Source organism: Drosophila navojoa, chromosome X (genome assembly GCF_054131105.1).
Source record: "Drosophila navojoa isolate 15081-1374.11 chromosome X, UAZ_NAV_1.0, whole genome shotgun sequence".
Classification (NCBI taxonomy): domain Eukaryota; kingdom Metazoa; phylum Arthropoda; class Insecta; order Diptera; family Drosophilidae; genus Drosophila; species Drosophila navojoa.
Genome location: NC_142895.1, coordinates 22714996 through 22730709, shown reverse-complemented (window position 1 = coordinate 22730709; position 15714 = coordinate 22714996). Strand labels below are relative to the sequence as shown.

Here is a 15714-nt window from a genome sequence, read left to right as displayed (position 1 = left end):
ATAATACAACTATAATAAAAATTATGTACAATAATGAAGCTGATAAATAATAATCATAAATAAGAAATCAATTCATAATGATAATGAAAACTATAATAACAATGAGTATCATAATGATATTGACAATCGAGCATAATGACTAATGACAATGCGGATTGTAAGGATAATGATTTGAATGATTGTAATCATGACAATAATGAAATTGATTATATGATAATAATATATAATATATGAAATTATTATATGATAATCATATTAATCACAATGAAAATGAAGAGGATAATCCTGTTCATAATGATAAAAGCACTTTTAATAATTTATTAGTATGAATGATTATTAATGACTCTAATCCTCAGCGACTATCACTGTCTAATCTAACTCGAACTCTGGCATTCACATTTAAGGTGGACTCATTCTCAACCTCTTATTCTTCTTCTTCTTCTCAATGGATCGCCTACCTTATTTAAAAATGTAGAGCTTTAATCTGAATGCAAGCAAAAATATTAATCGGGTTGCTACAATTTTAATTAGCTGCAAGGGTATTAAAGCTTCGGCTGGCCAAAGTAATTTGGATATGGTGGTTATATTGTTGTTGTTGTTGTTGTTGTTGGTGGTATAGCTGTAGCTGTAGTGGCTGTGGCCGTGGTAGTGGTAGTGGCAGTGGCTGTTGCTGTTGGTGTGTGTTAAACGACAGCGTCGCTGCTCTAAAAGCCAAGCTATCTAACCACTAAGCCGGTCTCGCTCCCGGGAGCCGAGACTGTTAGCCAAATCCGAGTCTTACCTGCTCGAACACGTTCTCGGGACTGCTCTCGCGGCTATCCTCCTCATGATGCGATGAGCTGGAGGCGCGGCTCAGCTCGATGCGTGGCGTCGATGGTGTGGTTAGTGTCGCTGCGCCACGATAGGTGGCGCCCGTGACCGCAGCCACGCCCTGGGGCAGCGGCAGCGGCTGGCCGCCCTCATTGCTGCTGACGAGAGTCGTTGTGACCGTAGCCGTTGCCGTTTTAAGCGGCGGCGGACGTTGCTTGGCAACGATGGAGCTGACATTGGCGGAGCAGGTGGCGGTCGATGTGGATGATGATGAGGTCGATGTGGAGGAGCTGCTGCTGCTGCCAGCGTTGGACAGTGCGGCTGCTGCTGGCGCTTCGCTGGGATTGGGATTTCGATTAGGATTCGGATTTGCATTCGGATTCGGATGCGGATTTGGATTTGCGTTGCGTGTTGTTGCTGTTGTTGTCGTTGTTGTTTGTTGTTTGCGCAGCGTTTGCTCCATCATCTGGAAATGAATTCAAAGCTTTGGATTAAGTAGCTGTTGAAAAATTATACCCAAGAGATATGATAGGCAAACACACACACACACACACACACGTACACAAATCACATGTCAATCATATGCTTTGCCTCTGCGCCTCTGTTGCACTGGGAGCTGGCGTTCTCCCCAGGCGCACCGAAGCCCCAAAACTCGAATCACAATTCATTTTATTTCCTCTATGGTTTTCATTGCATGCGATTTTAATTAATATCATCCATTTTGCTCCCGTTGACCATTTGTCAATGGCTCAACATGCCACATGCCGCATGCCGCATGCCACACGAAGCTGCCGCAGTCACCTGTCGTCCCAGATGTGTCAGCAAAGCTTTGTAATTGAATTTTCTTTGAATGCTTCGGGGCGCTCGAAATGAATTTTCAAAATGTTATTTTGCCTTTTACGACCCCATTCCTGACTCCAAATTAATTTATACTCGTTTCGCAGCAATCTCTGAGCAACCTATCGATAGACATATGTATGTAAAAGCTCGCAGAGAGAATTCTTGGTCTTATTAATTGCTTCTTTCAAAATTTTCTATACAAACAGAGAGATCAATCTTTAATACAAGCTGAAAGTAATTCCCTTCCCTTGTGCAGGGTATACAACAAAATAAACAAGACTGTGTGAGCTGCAACGTGAGCTCCTAAAAATAAACGAGAAACGAGAAAAAGTTATCGCCAGCTACAGCAGCAAAGTTTCGCTCATCGTAATTGAATGCTGCACTTTTTATTGAAATACTATATCCTTGATACTTTCACCCACATATCCTTTACTTTTGCGTACTCAGCTGACAGGGGGAGAAAAACGTATTTGCTTCACTCAATTTCTATAGATTGCTTTGTGCGTCCCACGTACATTTCAATGCGACAATTTTGATGAAAATTTGTGGACCGCCAAGCTTTAGCTAGCATTAGAATGTTTTAAGATGCTTAGAAATTGCTTTAAGAAGATTTCAACAGTTTTTGGGAAAATGTTTCGGAAATGATATTTCCGGATATGCGATTACCAACATTAAAATTATTGTAGTTAAATCTAGAGAGAGAGAGAGAGAGAGAGAGAGAGAGAGAGAGAGAGAGAGAGAGAGAGAGAGAGAGAGAAATAGGGAAACGGACAGAGAGATGGATAGGGGGAAGTATACAGAGACATGCATAAGATATATAGAGGAAATAGAGAGATATATATAGAATACTAGAGACAGAGACGAAGAGAGATGGGAGAAAAGAAATATATGAGAAGAGACAAAATTATATAAAGGAAGAAGAATGTAAAACAGAGAGATATGTATATAGATTTCTATGATAATAGATTATGTATATAGATTATGAGTAATAGAATCATATCTCACAAAGGCAGGGAGAGAGACAGTGAAGGAGCAGTAAAGAGAAAGACCGAGAAAGATTGTGATAGAGGAGAAAGAGACAGATAGAGATAGAAAGAAAGAGTGGGGGATATGAAAGAGAGAGACAGAGAGAGAGAGAAAGAGAGAGAGAGAGAGAGTGTGAGCGAAAACAGAAAAAGAAAAGTTCGCTTTACAATTAACGGATATTATTCTAAAGTGACCGCAACATCATCAAAAGCAGCATTAAGTCCTTTGCTCTTCGTTTAGTTTGCCCAATTAAATTAACGTAACCCCAATTTGTGGCTCTCTGCAACACTTTGGTGCATTTAACGTGCAAAGTGACCATGAAGGAAGCGTGCATAGCACCTAAAACACTCTAATTAGATGAAATGAGTTGGCTCGACCTTGCCGAGCAAACTATTAGCATGTTTTGAGCTGAGTCCTTTTAACCCTGCTGCTAACCTGTTTAAGGCTAAGCAACCACTGCAGCCCAGTCCTAAATGCAATGTCAATGCAATTATCTAATTTAAACTTAGAAAAACCACTTCATGACGTCTTTTCAAAGCTGTGGTGCACATTCATGTAATAATTTAGTGGAGCAGCAGGGCGTCCTTTGATGACCCCTTCTCATAAATGCGACGCACATGGAGCCACATCAAATGCGCTCAAGGAGATGTCCTTACACACACACACACACACACACACACATACAGACGCAGCAATCGCGCTTGTCACTAGAATGCGCTGATTGACACATGGCGCTTGGGAACTGGGGGCTGAAGCTAGGCCCCAGGAGTGAAGGCGTGAGCGGATTTTGGGGCGAAAGCATGCGTTTATTGTCTGCTAGTGCGTGACGCGAGAAGAGGCAGAGACGGCAAGAGAGAGAGAGAGAGAGAGGGAGGGAGGGAGAGAGGGACAGTGCCCTATAGAAGAGGGCTGAGAGGGGGAGGTGCATAAACCTTGGGCTTTTCTCGCACACATCTATACACACACACACACACACACACACACGAAAATTAATTTGAAGCTGCCGCTGCTAAAAACTATGCAACGCTATTCACGTGTTTGTGCTCTCACTCTCACACTCACACACTCATTGACTCACAGACACACACCCCACTCACTCTCTCTCTCTCTCTCTCCATCTCTGTACACTCTTTACACACACACACACATACACGCCAGGCCATGCCGCCGCATGCCGCAGCGCATACATAAAAATTGTAATTAATTTGGATAAACAAGAACCGGCTTGGTAACGGAACATTGTTCGAATTGTTGTGGTTCGCCTTTATTTTTGTAATATTTTATGGTATACAGAAAAGGACACAACAACAAAAATTAAGCACAAAAAAATTTATATATAAAGATAAAGAAAGCGACATAAAACGGGGCACGAAATGGGGGCAGTCGAAAAGGCAGCGGCACATTTTTTTGTAATATTGCATACTTTTCAGCGCTGGAAGCTGCGCTCTGCTCTCTACTCGCTGCTTGCTGCTCACTGCTCGTAAATGTGTTATCATATTAATTATAATTATAATTTTTAATAAAAGCGGCAGCACACACAAATATATGTAGATTACATTTGTGTATATATTTTGTACAGCACACAGCATGCAGAAAGGCGCTGCCGCTGCCGCTGCTTCTGCCTCTGCCTCTGCCTCTGCCTCTGCCTCTGCCTATGCCGCTGTTTCTGTTTATTGTTAATGTTGTGTTCTCACACACACACGCATACATACAAACGTGCATACACATGGCATCTTTGCCGTTATGTGTGCGCCTTGCTACTCACCGTGTGCCAAAACTTGCCGTTATTACTCTCTTGCCCTGCGTATTAGTGAATTGTATTATGCCTTTCTTTCTTTTTTTTTTTTTGTTTGTTAGTTGCTCCCAGCGCCTTTACTTGTCCTTTTTAATTTTTTATTAATTTCTTTTGCCTCAGCTTTGCACCGACAAAAAAAAAGCAACCGAAAAAAATGAGTATAGCCAGCGGTGCTGCAAGGCGCAAGGGAAGCGCAAAGTCAAAATTTTTGGTTCACTTTTGCTCGTTGCTGGCTGTGTGTTTGCTTTTGGTTTGTTCGTACGCGCGCGCTCAGAACTCCGCACACTTCACACTCCGCACATGCTCGCTCCCTCACGCTCTATCTGTATTTACTTCGCTCGTTCCGCTTATGCCATTAGACTGCACGCACGCAGCGCCAGCATCGTACTGGGCCACAGCCAGAAAGCTTGCTATGCCGTCTGCGACTTATGCCCGGCAGCGTTCAAAGCAGAGTTTTAAAAAGCTCCCATCGCTGCTAAAAGCTGCACAGCAGGCGTTTTTGCAAAAGCTTTCGACTGTGGCAATGCACGCTCAGCTGGCTGAGCTTCGCATACAGCACTGCGCAGACAAATAGGAAGGACAGCTTTTGAGAGATTTATTTCTTAAAGCATTTATCTGATTTGCTAAATGCTCATACAAACTAATTAATAATATATAACTTTATGCATGAAATAAACAGTAAATAGATTGCTATTTCCTGAATTCAAAAAATATTTGCAGCTTTTCTTCCACCCACAATCAGTATTATCCTTCAGAATTATATGTTTTTATACGTGTGCTGTGCACTGTGGCAACGACCATTTTGCCTCACTCTCACACTTGTTTCTTCTCTTCTTTGCTCTTTCCCAGTCCACCGCAGTGGGCCGATGTTTTTGCATGTTCAATTTTTTGGCTATGTTTCCTTACACATACACATACACATACACATACATACACACGCACGTGCGCATGTTTGCTTTAGATGCTGTTTCCAATTTCTGCTCTCAATCTTTGTCCATTGTTAAATGACATTATTTGGAGCACTTCACATTTGATTTGGCGCGTGTCAAAATATTTTCGCAATTGTGCCTGTTCAACTGTACTCCGCTGCTCACTGCCTATGCCTTGTTTGACAGTTGTTGTTTCTGTCGGCTCTTGTTGCTGTCGTTGTTGTTGTCGCTCCTTTTGCTGACTTTGGCCTCAGTTGCTCTCTGCTCTTTGTTGTTGTTGTCGATGATATATATAGATTTGTGGGCAACACTTAAGCTCTGTTTTGTTTATTGACCAAAAGCGTTTTGTTCGTCTGCCTTTAAGTGGCCATTTGCATGTTTTTGGCATTCACCCAGAGCCCAAAGACTAAAGCACATTCACCCGGCCATAAAAGACATCGCCTCCCCTACCCCTGGCCCCTTTCCCACAAAAGTTGATTTTGTGTTTTGTAATGATTAATTTTTGAAACGGTTCATAAATATTATTTATATTTTCTATATATGTATATACTTGTGCATGTGTGCTTTACTCTAGGCATATATGTGACTTACCGTTATTCGCTTTTGCTGCTGTGTTGCAGTTGTTGCTGTTGCAGCTGTTGCTATTGTTGCAACCGTCGCAGTTGTTGCTGTTGTTGCCATCGTGGTATTGTCCTCAAATGACTTTTCGAACGATGCAATTGGCGCTGGGCCAAGTCGCTTCTGTCGGCGTGGATCCATCCCGGTTCAGGCCGCACAACTAGGACTCACACACATATACATGGACACAAACTTTCGTCCTGCAGGCTTTCAACTGAAATGACAGAGAGAGGGAGTTAGAGAGAGAGAGAGAGAGAGAGATAGAGGCCGTTAGTGTCAGAGTAAGAGAGTGCCAGCCAGAGGGACGGAGGGGAAACGTCTATTGGCACGCTTCTTTTTCTTGGCTATTCATAATTGCCACAGGCAACAATAAATGCAGCTACAGAGGCGACTTAGTTACGTATTGATCGACGAGCAGATTACCTGTAATCTGAATAACTATCAAATGTGAATATTAATACAATTATTGTTGTATATAGATATATATAATATATGCATATGAATCTTAGATAAAAATTGAATTGATAAAGTAAGGTCCAATAACTGCTTCTAGTTGCGCATATCCACTTTAAATCATACCAGTTGCAGGGTATTCACAAATACAATAACTTAGTTATGTACGTGCCATCAATCACTAGGGAATATATACATATATATATGTATATGTATATGTATATAGAGAAAAATATATAGAAAAATGGAGCATATAACGGAGCTTGCAATGGCAGCAAATGATTGGCTTCATAAACGTAGCCGGACAAATCGTGCCTGAAGTTCATTGAACCAGTTGAAATAAATAAATATATCAACAGCAACAACAACAGCAACAGCAGCAACAGTCATAATAATAATAATAATAATGATAATTACTGCAACAGCAGCGAGTGCAGCGCAGCAAAGCATATTTAATGCATTTTAATTACTATTTAATCAGTGTCTAATTAGAGAAAGCTTTTAATAGAATTACCAAGAAGACAATCGAGTTGGATGTTTGTTCTAGGTTAGTCAGACAAACAAATACCCTAACAATATACATATGTATATGTATGTCTTATATGCGAAATTGCCTTGGACATTTTAAATATCTATTCTATGGCACTTCGACTGAGATACCGCAAAATGTATTTTCTTCTCTGCCATTCGGAAAATCTTCATATTTTATAGTTCGTGGGTATACACTAGAGGTGGTACCACCTAGTCGAAATGGCTTGATTTCATACAGACAGACGGACAGCAAGCTGGACATTGCAGAAAACCAATATACTCAACTCATTTTAATGAATGAGTATAAAAATATACTTAAAATATAATATGTATAATGTGTATAAAGTTAGATTTGTATTATATATTAATCTAGGCAATATACTATAATTCAAACTATAAAAAATTCGATAACTAGTCCCTTTTGTTATCGCTCAAATATTTCATCGAAAATTTGTTATAACATTATATCCCGCACATCTTTATATTCGAAATATATGTAGTATCATATGTATTTTATAGGATTTCAGTTTTTCTCAAAATTTAATTACTTTTTCATCTTAAGAAACAAATGTTTAATATTTTTAGTATTATTATTATTTGAACTGAAATTGTTTTTAAAATATTTTGCCTATCAAAAAATTTGTTGCCAATTTTTATAAATTTACACACGAAAATTGTTGTACATCTGACCAATAAATATTGAATAGCAAATTTAGCTTTATATTTGCGTAAATATACGTTCATATATACATACATATACATATATTGTATGTATATATGAATTTCTGCATATCGAATTTCTGCAATAGTCATTAATGCCTGCTACGTAAGTGCTCCGTCATCCATGTCGGATTACCTTTGAAATTTGAGCAAAACTAATTAAAATCACTCGTCTCGCTGGAGATTAGCTAATCAATAACTACAGACTAATATGCAAGTGTGCAAATAAAATCGAATTCAATTAGTTATCGAGCTAAACTCGATTTGCGAATTGAATTTGCACTTCAAAATCCATACGAAAAATGCTCTAAAGGAGTTACGTTAAACCAAGATCCAATAATGGAGCTGTAAATTAATTGAAGACAAGTTATGAATGCTCAGTAAGCCAAATCTGTAGTTTCCATGCACGTTTAAGCCAAGTTAACGCAGCTGCAGGTGGAAGGGAATTCTCTGGTTATATATATATGTACATATATGTATGTGTATCATCATCTAATTTGATATGTTTTACATTTTCAACTTTTACCAACGGCGAACAGGCAGCCAGCTGACATGTTGTCAAAACTTGGTTCGTTATAAATTTGGATGACGAATGAATTTTCGGGGCAATCACAAAGGATGCGCTGCTGAATGATTAAGTGCTAGGTAAACAGAGCTTACCTGCCTGACAGATAACAGATGCCCGTTGCCAGGCTGTGCGGGCGCCCGTTCCTAGCACTGTGACTGTGACTGTGACTGTGAGTGTGACTGTAACTGTGACTGTGCCTGTGGCAGCAATTTAATGCAACATTTTGTGGCAGTCATGACTTCATCGACTCAAATTGAATACTCGTTCGTATATCAAAAAAGCGAACTGTGCCACAAGCTGACGACCGTAACTGGCAATTGGATTTGTTGTCAGTTGACATTTTGGTAAGGACATGCTACATGCGACATGCTGCATGCCACATGCCACATGCCATATGCAGGCGAACGGGCAATAAAGCCTTAGCAGCCAACTACGCCTGACTATGCGATGCCCTGTGGCATCTTTAACTACAACTGTATATGTATTATAATGATCAAGCTGAAATACCTAGATATCAGACAGTTATAGCTATATTTGGGAAAAGAGTTGAGAGAGTTTAGAGAAACGAGTTCTCCAACTATCCTTAGTCACAGTTTCATCTAAAAAACTTAACAACATCATCAACTCACGCTCCGTATGAACTGAAATACCTAGATATGAGGCATATATAAATGGTGAGACTTGAAGAGAGTTTAGGGAAAAGACTACTCTAACTATCCATAGTTAAGCTATAGCCAAAGAACATTATCAACTCACCCTCCATATAAAAAGAAATGCCTAAATAAATATATATATAATGGTGAGGTTTGGAGAGAGCTTAGGGAAAGGAGTTCTCCTATTGCCCATCATCGCAGTCCGACCATAGTATTAAGAGTGTTATTAAAGAGTATCGACTATCAGCTCTATCTCTATGCAGCAATCTACCCGCTTTTCAGCACATGTACAGGGTATTAAAACACAGTGACATATGTATATTATCATTACGGTCGACTGCATAAAGCAGAGCGAAACCAAAATTTTGCAGTCGAATGGAAAATAACAGTGCAAAATAAACTACAAATACCCTGTACTTAAAAGTGAATGTCAATAAAAGAATAAAAGAAAAAAATTGGCATAGAAATAATAGATATTTTGTAGTTTGCAATTCGCTGAAACTGTTTAATAAAATCACAGCTTTTGGTATACCCCATGAAAAACACTGAAAAAGAGCGAGAGAGAGTGGGTGTGGGGAGTGGAAGAGTGAGAGAGAGCGATAGCGAGCTCAATAAAAGTTGTATTCCAAAATTTTTATTTTCCAGTTTATTGTTGTGATTCTTCTTCTTCTTCTTCTCCTTGTTGCTGTTGCTCAACTTCAATATGAGTAAAAGCTTTTGCCCTCGGGGATAAACATACATACATATATACATACATATTGGGTAGCTCGCATGCATCGAATTGATTGCGTACTTTCTGGGGCGAGCTACCCGACTGAAAGTAGCGATTGATGGATGCTAAGGCAATTATTCACATTCAACATGCGAGCAAAATACACATATCTATATAGATATATGTATTTATTTATTTGCTTACCAATATGCCATAAGACAAATAAACGAATATCAAATTGGGCAATAAAATGCGAAGCTAAATCGAGGCATATACAAATTCCTTTATGGGCTCCAATAGATTTTCATTGGGCTAAGTTGAATAAACAATATATACACTAGTTTGTATGTCTAGTGCAGTGCAGTCAGTGTTGTTTAGTGTAGTGTAGTGTCGTTTAGTGTAGTGTAGTGCAGTGTAGTGCGGAGTAGTGCAGTGTAGTGCAGAGTAGTGTAATATGGTGCTGTATAGCGCAGTGCAGTGCAGTGTAGTGTAGTACGGTGCCGTTTAGTGCTGTGTGCTGCAGTGTAATGCAGTGTAGTGCAGTATACTGTCGTGCAATGTAGTGCAGGGTAGTGCAGCATAGTGCAGTACAGTCAGAGAAGTGCAGTGTAGTGCAGAGTAGTGCAGTGTAGTGCAGAGTAGTGCAGTATGGTGCTGTATAATGCAGTGTAGTGCAGTGTACTACAGTAGGGTGCTGTATAGCGAAGTGTAGTGGAATTTAGTGCTGTGTAGTGCAGTGTAGTTCACTGTAGTGCTGTGTAGTGATGTGTAGTGCAGTGTAGTTCACTGAAGTGCTGTGTAGTGCAGTCTAGTTCACTGTAGTGCTGTGTAGTGATGTGTAGTGCAGTGTAGTGCTGTGTAGTGCAGTGTAGTTCACTGTAGTGCAGTGTAGTGCAGTGTAGTGCAGTGTAGTGCAGTGTAATTCAGTGTAGTGCAGTGTAGTGCAGTGTAGTGCAGTGTAGTGCAGTGTAATTCAGTGTAGTGCAGTGTGATTCAGTGTGATTCTGTGTAGTGCAATGATATATTTAGGAAAATATATATAAATAATTACGTATCTTAGTGTAGTGTTGTGTAATCGTAGCAATTTTAACTATATACTAGATACACCTGGGATCGACCACGCCTACTTCCGTCTGTTACATGCATGTGCACAGAAATAATACAGCATTTACTCAGATATTGATTTTAAATATTGTACAATTAATCAAGTATAATAGAATATCCAATATATATCATATAATATATGTATATAAAATATCCATATATATACGTATATTAAACTCTGTTGATAGCGTTTAGTCCTTTATTCACAATGTGGATTTGCTTAAACTTTAATGCTGAGCTGAGAGAATCGACTTTTAAAATTGTGCGTGGGCGTGGCTGTTCCATATAATGTTGTTGCTTTTACTTTATAGCGCACGGCCACGCCCACAATCGATTTTTGGTTTTTTAAATGCAAACATTAAATTTGTAAGAAAAACAAATCTGAATTGTTAATAAAGGACGGTCTGGCTACAATTCCTTTGCTAAAATATATGTTACAGACAGAAGGGAACGCTATATAATCGCATGAAGTATATATAGTTTTAAACAGAGCGACGAGCTGAGTCGATTCAGCTCTGTTCAGCTGTCTTTACGTCCGTACGGCCGTCCGCTGGAATAGTAGTTCTTTGAAGACTTCGAGGGATCTCGACTAGAGTTTTCTTATATGATTACTATTCTCATATATTTTAGCACCTTCTTCCATTCAGCACAGCCGACTCTATTTATCTAAGCACGTTTAACACATATTGATTTTGAATGCATATGACAGAATTTTATAGAATGCTCTTCTCTACATTTTATGATCAACAGAAATTGGGCATCTACATTATATTACCCAATGGGGATATACAATATCACTTGATTAATATATTGTGTTTTGTAACACTGATTACAACTGTGTATATACACATATAATAGCATTTACATATGCATACACATACACATAGTATACCCAACCCTTTGATCAATACAATTGAATTGCCTCTGGTTTCATCATAATATTTGCCTCACATTATGAGGCTAAAACACAATTTGAATATTAAAGTGGTCAATTATTGGTCACTTTCAGGTCTCATATAAATACATATGTGCATATATGTATGTATTTATGCGTATGTAGTATGCCCCCAACCATGATGCCTCCCCTCTAGTCGATTTCTGGCTTGTTTGACATTTGATTAAAGTGGTTTCATTTCAATATTGAATTGAATGAAACTAACTAAAATGATGGCGGTGCTAACCTTGATTTAAACATAGCCAACGAATACATGTACAGGTGTGTACATGTGTGTGTGTGTGTGTGTGTGTGTGTGTGTGTGTGTGTGTGTGTGTGTGTGTGCGTGTGTGCGTGTATTTATAGAGACAATTTAGTCCCTGGTACCTGGACGCAAGCTGCGCCAATGGAGCTCGTAACAGCATCTGGCATTGCCATTTAGCTTGACAGAGGGCACACACACACACTCACACACACAAGCACACACACACACACTCACACACACACACAGGTGTATACACCCCTCGGCCGTCAATATTGATGTAGTTCTATGATAAACTTCGCTTCGCTGCAGCCACATTTAGTTGTGTGTGTGTGTGTGTATAACAACATATATATATATATATATATATATATAAATATATGTATATGTATGCATATAGATTTAAATATATGTATATTAGACTACAGCCAACGGGCTAAGCGAATATGAATACAATTACAAACAAATAAACACCTTTATACACCTACATAGACGCAGCAAAAAACAGACAAGCTTGCTCTACTTTGGAGCGCTCGACTAACAGATACCCTGCACATTCTTCATGTAGGCATAGTTGGCAGCATTTTTGAAGAGGTATATATTTGCTCTCTACTATTATAATATGTGTAATAAAAAGATATGAGATATGGAATATGTTGAACCGAAAAAATAATAAAAAGATATTGGATATGGGATATGGGACATGGAATATGGCAACTCCATACTAATAATAATAATATAATAAAAAGATATGGGATATGGGATATGGGACATGGGATATGGGACATGGGATATGGCAACTCTATACTATTATAATAATATAATAAGATATGGGATATGGGACATGGGATATGGCAACTCTATACTATTATAATAATATAATAAGATATGGGATATGGGACATGGGATATGGCAACTCTATACTATTATAATAATATAATAAGAAGATATGGGATATGGGATATGTTGTACCGTATAAAATTATAAGCAAATTTTGCATGGGGAGGGACAAACGCCCATGCCAGAATCCAGATATAAAATATATCTAAACATATACCTTATAGAGTCTGACAGCCTCTTCAGCCAGAATTTGGAATTTCAATGTGTACAGGGTATGGAAAAAAGGTCATGTTCATATTCACATAGATATTTATAAATTATTCATCACAAAAGTCAATTATCAATAAATCTATATAAGCTGATAACGTTTAAATATCAGTTATACATCTTAACATATGCAATCTATGTATGTATATATATAAATAAATATATATGTATATATTTTATATACTCTAAGAATATGCTTATAGAAAAGTTAAAAAAAGCACGCACAATGATTTCTTAGAGACAGACAGAGACTGAGACTGAGAAACTCATACATATACAAATACATATATGTATATACACATCTAACTGTGCATATACGAATACAGAAAGGAAAATAGGAAGAAGAATGTAAATCAATTAGAGGGCGCATAAATTAGATTGCGGCAGCATGAATGCCGTACATGAGAATCGCATAGAAGAGGCAATTATTTAAAAATACATACATACATATGTATGTACATGCGTTAATTTTCAACGAAATGAAAATTCAACTTCGTCGCCGTCTATTATCAAAGAACAAAAGCAGCGACGCCCCAGAGGTTGACTTCAATTAATGAGAAGCGGATCGAAAGGCGTTGCCTTTAGAACAATAAACTATTGGGCCATAGTGGAGTGTGTATTAGGTTTACAGTGAATACACTCATTAAATATTTATTAAATATATTTGCATTTGACTGAATATAAAGTGAATTGCCTAACTGTTTATCCCTCCAGGCAAACAGCTCTAACTATATTCTAAGTCTGACTTTGTCTCTGTCTCTGACTCTGACTCTGACTCTAACTCTAACTCTAACTCTAACTCTGACTCTGAGTCTGACTCTGACTCTGACTCTGTCTCTGTCTCTGTCTCTGACTCTGACTCTGACTCTGACTCTGACTCTGACTCTGACTCTAACTCTAACTCTAACTCTAACTATGACTCTGACTCTGACTCTGACTCTGACTCTGACTCTGACTCTGACTCTGACTCTGACTCTGACTCTGACTCTAACTCTAACTCTAACTCTGACTCTGACTCTGACTCTGACTCTGACTCTGACCCTGACTCTGACTCTGACTCTGACTCTGACTCTGACTCTGACTCTGACTCTGACTCTGACTCTGACTCTGACTCTGACTCTAGCTCTGACTCTAACTCTAACTCTAACTCTAACTATGACTCTGACACGGCTTAGGTTGCATTGAGTGATGACGGCTGCTTTAAGCCGTTTAGCCTCCGCAGACCCCGAGGCAGGAGATTTGGCAACCGCATTGAAAATCGATAATAATCTGACAAGCAGCTAAAAGGCAGTCCTTGCGATGGGAGTAAGTAAGCTCAAAGCGGCTAAAAGAAACGCCAGCTAAGCGAAGACCCCCTGCCCATGCACCTCCCCACGACACATAACTTTCCAGTGCGCTAAAACTAAGCCAAAAAAAAAAAAGAAGACGAATAGAATGCCAAAAAAAAAAAAAGAAACTGTTAGACGTGAGAGCACGACCACCCGGATACCCTCTACGCGTCAGTGTAGTGACCGATTGGCTGCTGAGTGATGGCACAATTCGATTTGGCCTACGCAAGAACTATTTATAGAGCATCTATAGAGAACCTTCTCTAATGTGCCCTTGTTAACTATAAAATGTATATCGCTCGAACTAACCAACTCCTCCTAGCGCTATTAGCCTCAATGACATTGGCAAAACGCGCAGACTACCGCAGAGTGAGTGAGAGGGAAAGGGAGAGGAAGAGCTAGGAAGAGCGAGAGAGAGGGGCTTAGGGTGCTTTAGCTGTTATAAGTTGTAGCGCGGTTTATTGTGCGACGTCGCCGCCGCCGTCGTCTTTGTGGCTGTGCCCAATTGCTTTTGCTTCAACAGTCGGGAAGGAGGCAAAAAACAACAACAACAACAACGATAACAACAATTTCATTGACCTCATAAATTGTGCTGGTCCAAAAGCCCAAAGAACTCGGCAGCCAAGGCGAAGCGAACGCCGAATCGCCGCCAAAATGGCACCCACAATGCTTGCGTCCTTTTAACGCAACAAACGACACGCCCCCCCGCCCGCACTGTGGCCCCTCCCATAACGCTAACCGAAAAAAGAAAGAGAAACAATAAGAAACAAACGGCGGAATATTAATAGCTGTTCGGGTTTGTTATTGTTGTTGTGTATTTTTTAGGGCTTTTTTTTTTTTTTGTTTTTTGTTGAGGCCACAAACTACAAGCACAAACAGTTAGCAAGGGGAGGCACCAGCAACGAGGGGGCTTGGCTGCTTGCCAGTCCAAGGCGAAGGCAAAAGCGAAGGCGAAGGCTGACCTGACTTTAATACAATTTACTTAAGTAGCACAACGGAAGCGGAAACGGAAACGTAAGCGCATATGCAAAAATGAAGTACATCAAATTTTTCAGCCATGAATTGCGACTTCCCAAAAAAAAACCAAAAAAATGAAGAAACGCTTTTATGCTTCATAAATATATTAAATGTAATTATGGCAAGTGCCATAAGCTGCTCAATTTTAAATAGCAGGAAGTAGGGATAGAAGGAAGTAAAAAACAAAAAAAAAAAAAAAAGACCAATCAAAATGAGCCTGTGCTGGTACTCGATCACAAGTGAGTGAGTGAGCGGGAGCAATGATGCTCGCACTAGTCATGCTCTCGCTGTCCCTCTCTCTCAAGCT

General features: G+C 39.4%; 1 protein-coding gene across 5 annotated transcripts in view; it reads right to left on the bottom strand.

Moving 5' to 3' along the window:
* Nucleotides 1-15714, bottom strand: part of LOC108657732 (uncharacterized) — a 37350-nt gene that overhangs the window by 18275 nt on the left and 3361 nt on the right. For 4 of the 5 annotated variants that reach the window (XM_089263281.1, XM_089263282.1, XM_089263283.1 and 1 more), the window contains exons 2-3: nt 5992-6232; nt 782-1276 (exon numbers count right to left, since the gene is read on the bottom strand). In XM_089263281.1, the coding sequence (XP_089119407.1) occupies nt 782-1276; nt 5992-6159 (663 nt within the window). In that variant the 5' untranslated portion in view covers nt 6160-6232. Of the gene's footprint in view, nt 1-781; nt 1277-4441; nt 4885-5991; nt 6233-15714 lie in introns of those variants that run through there. The other variant, XM_030389463.2, reaches the window with a different exon arrangement.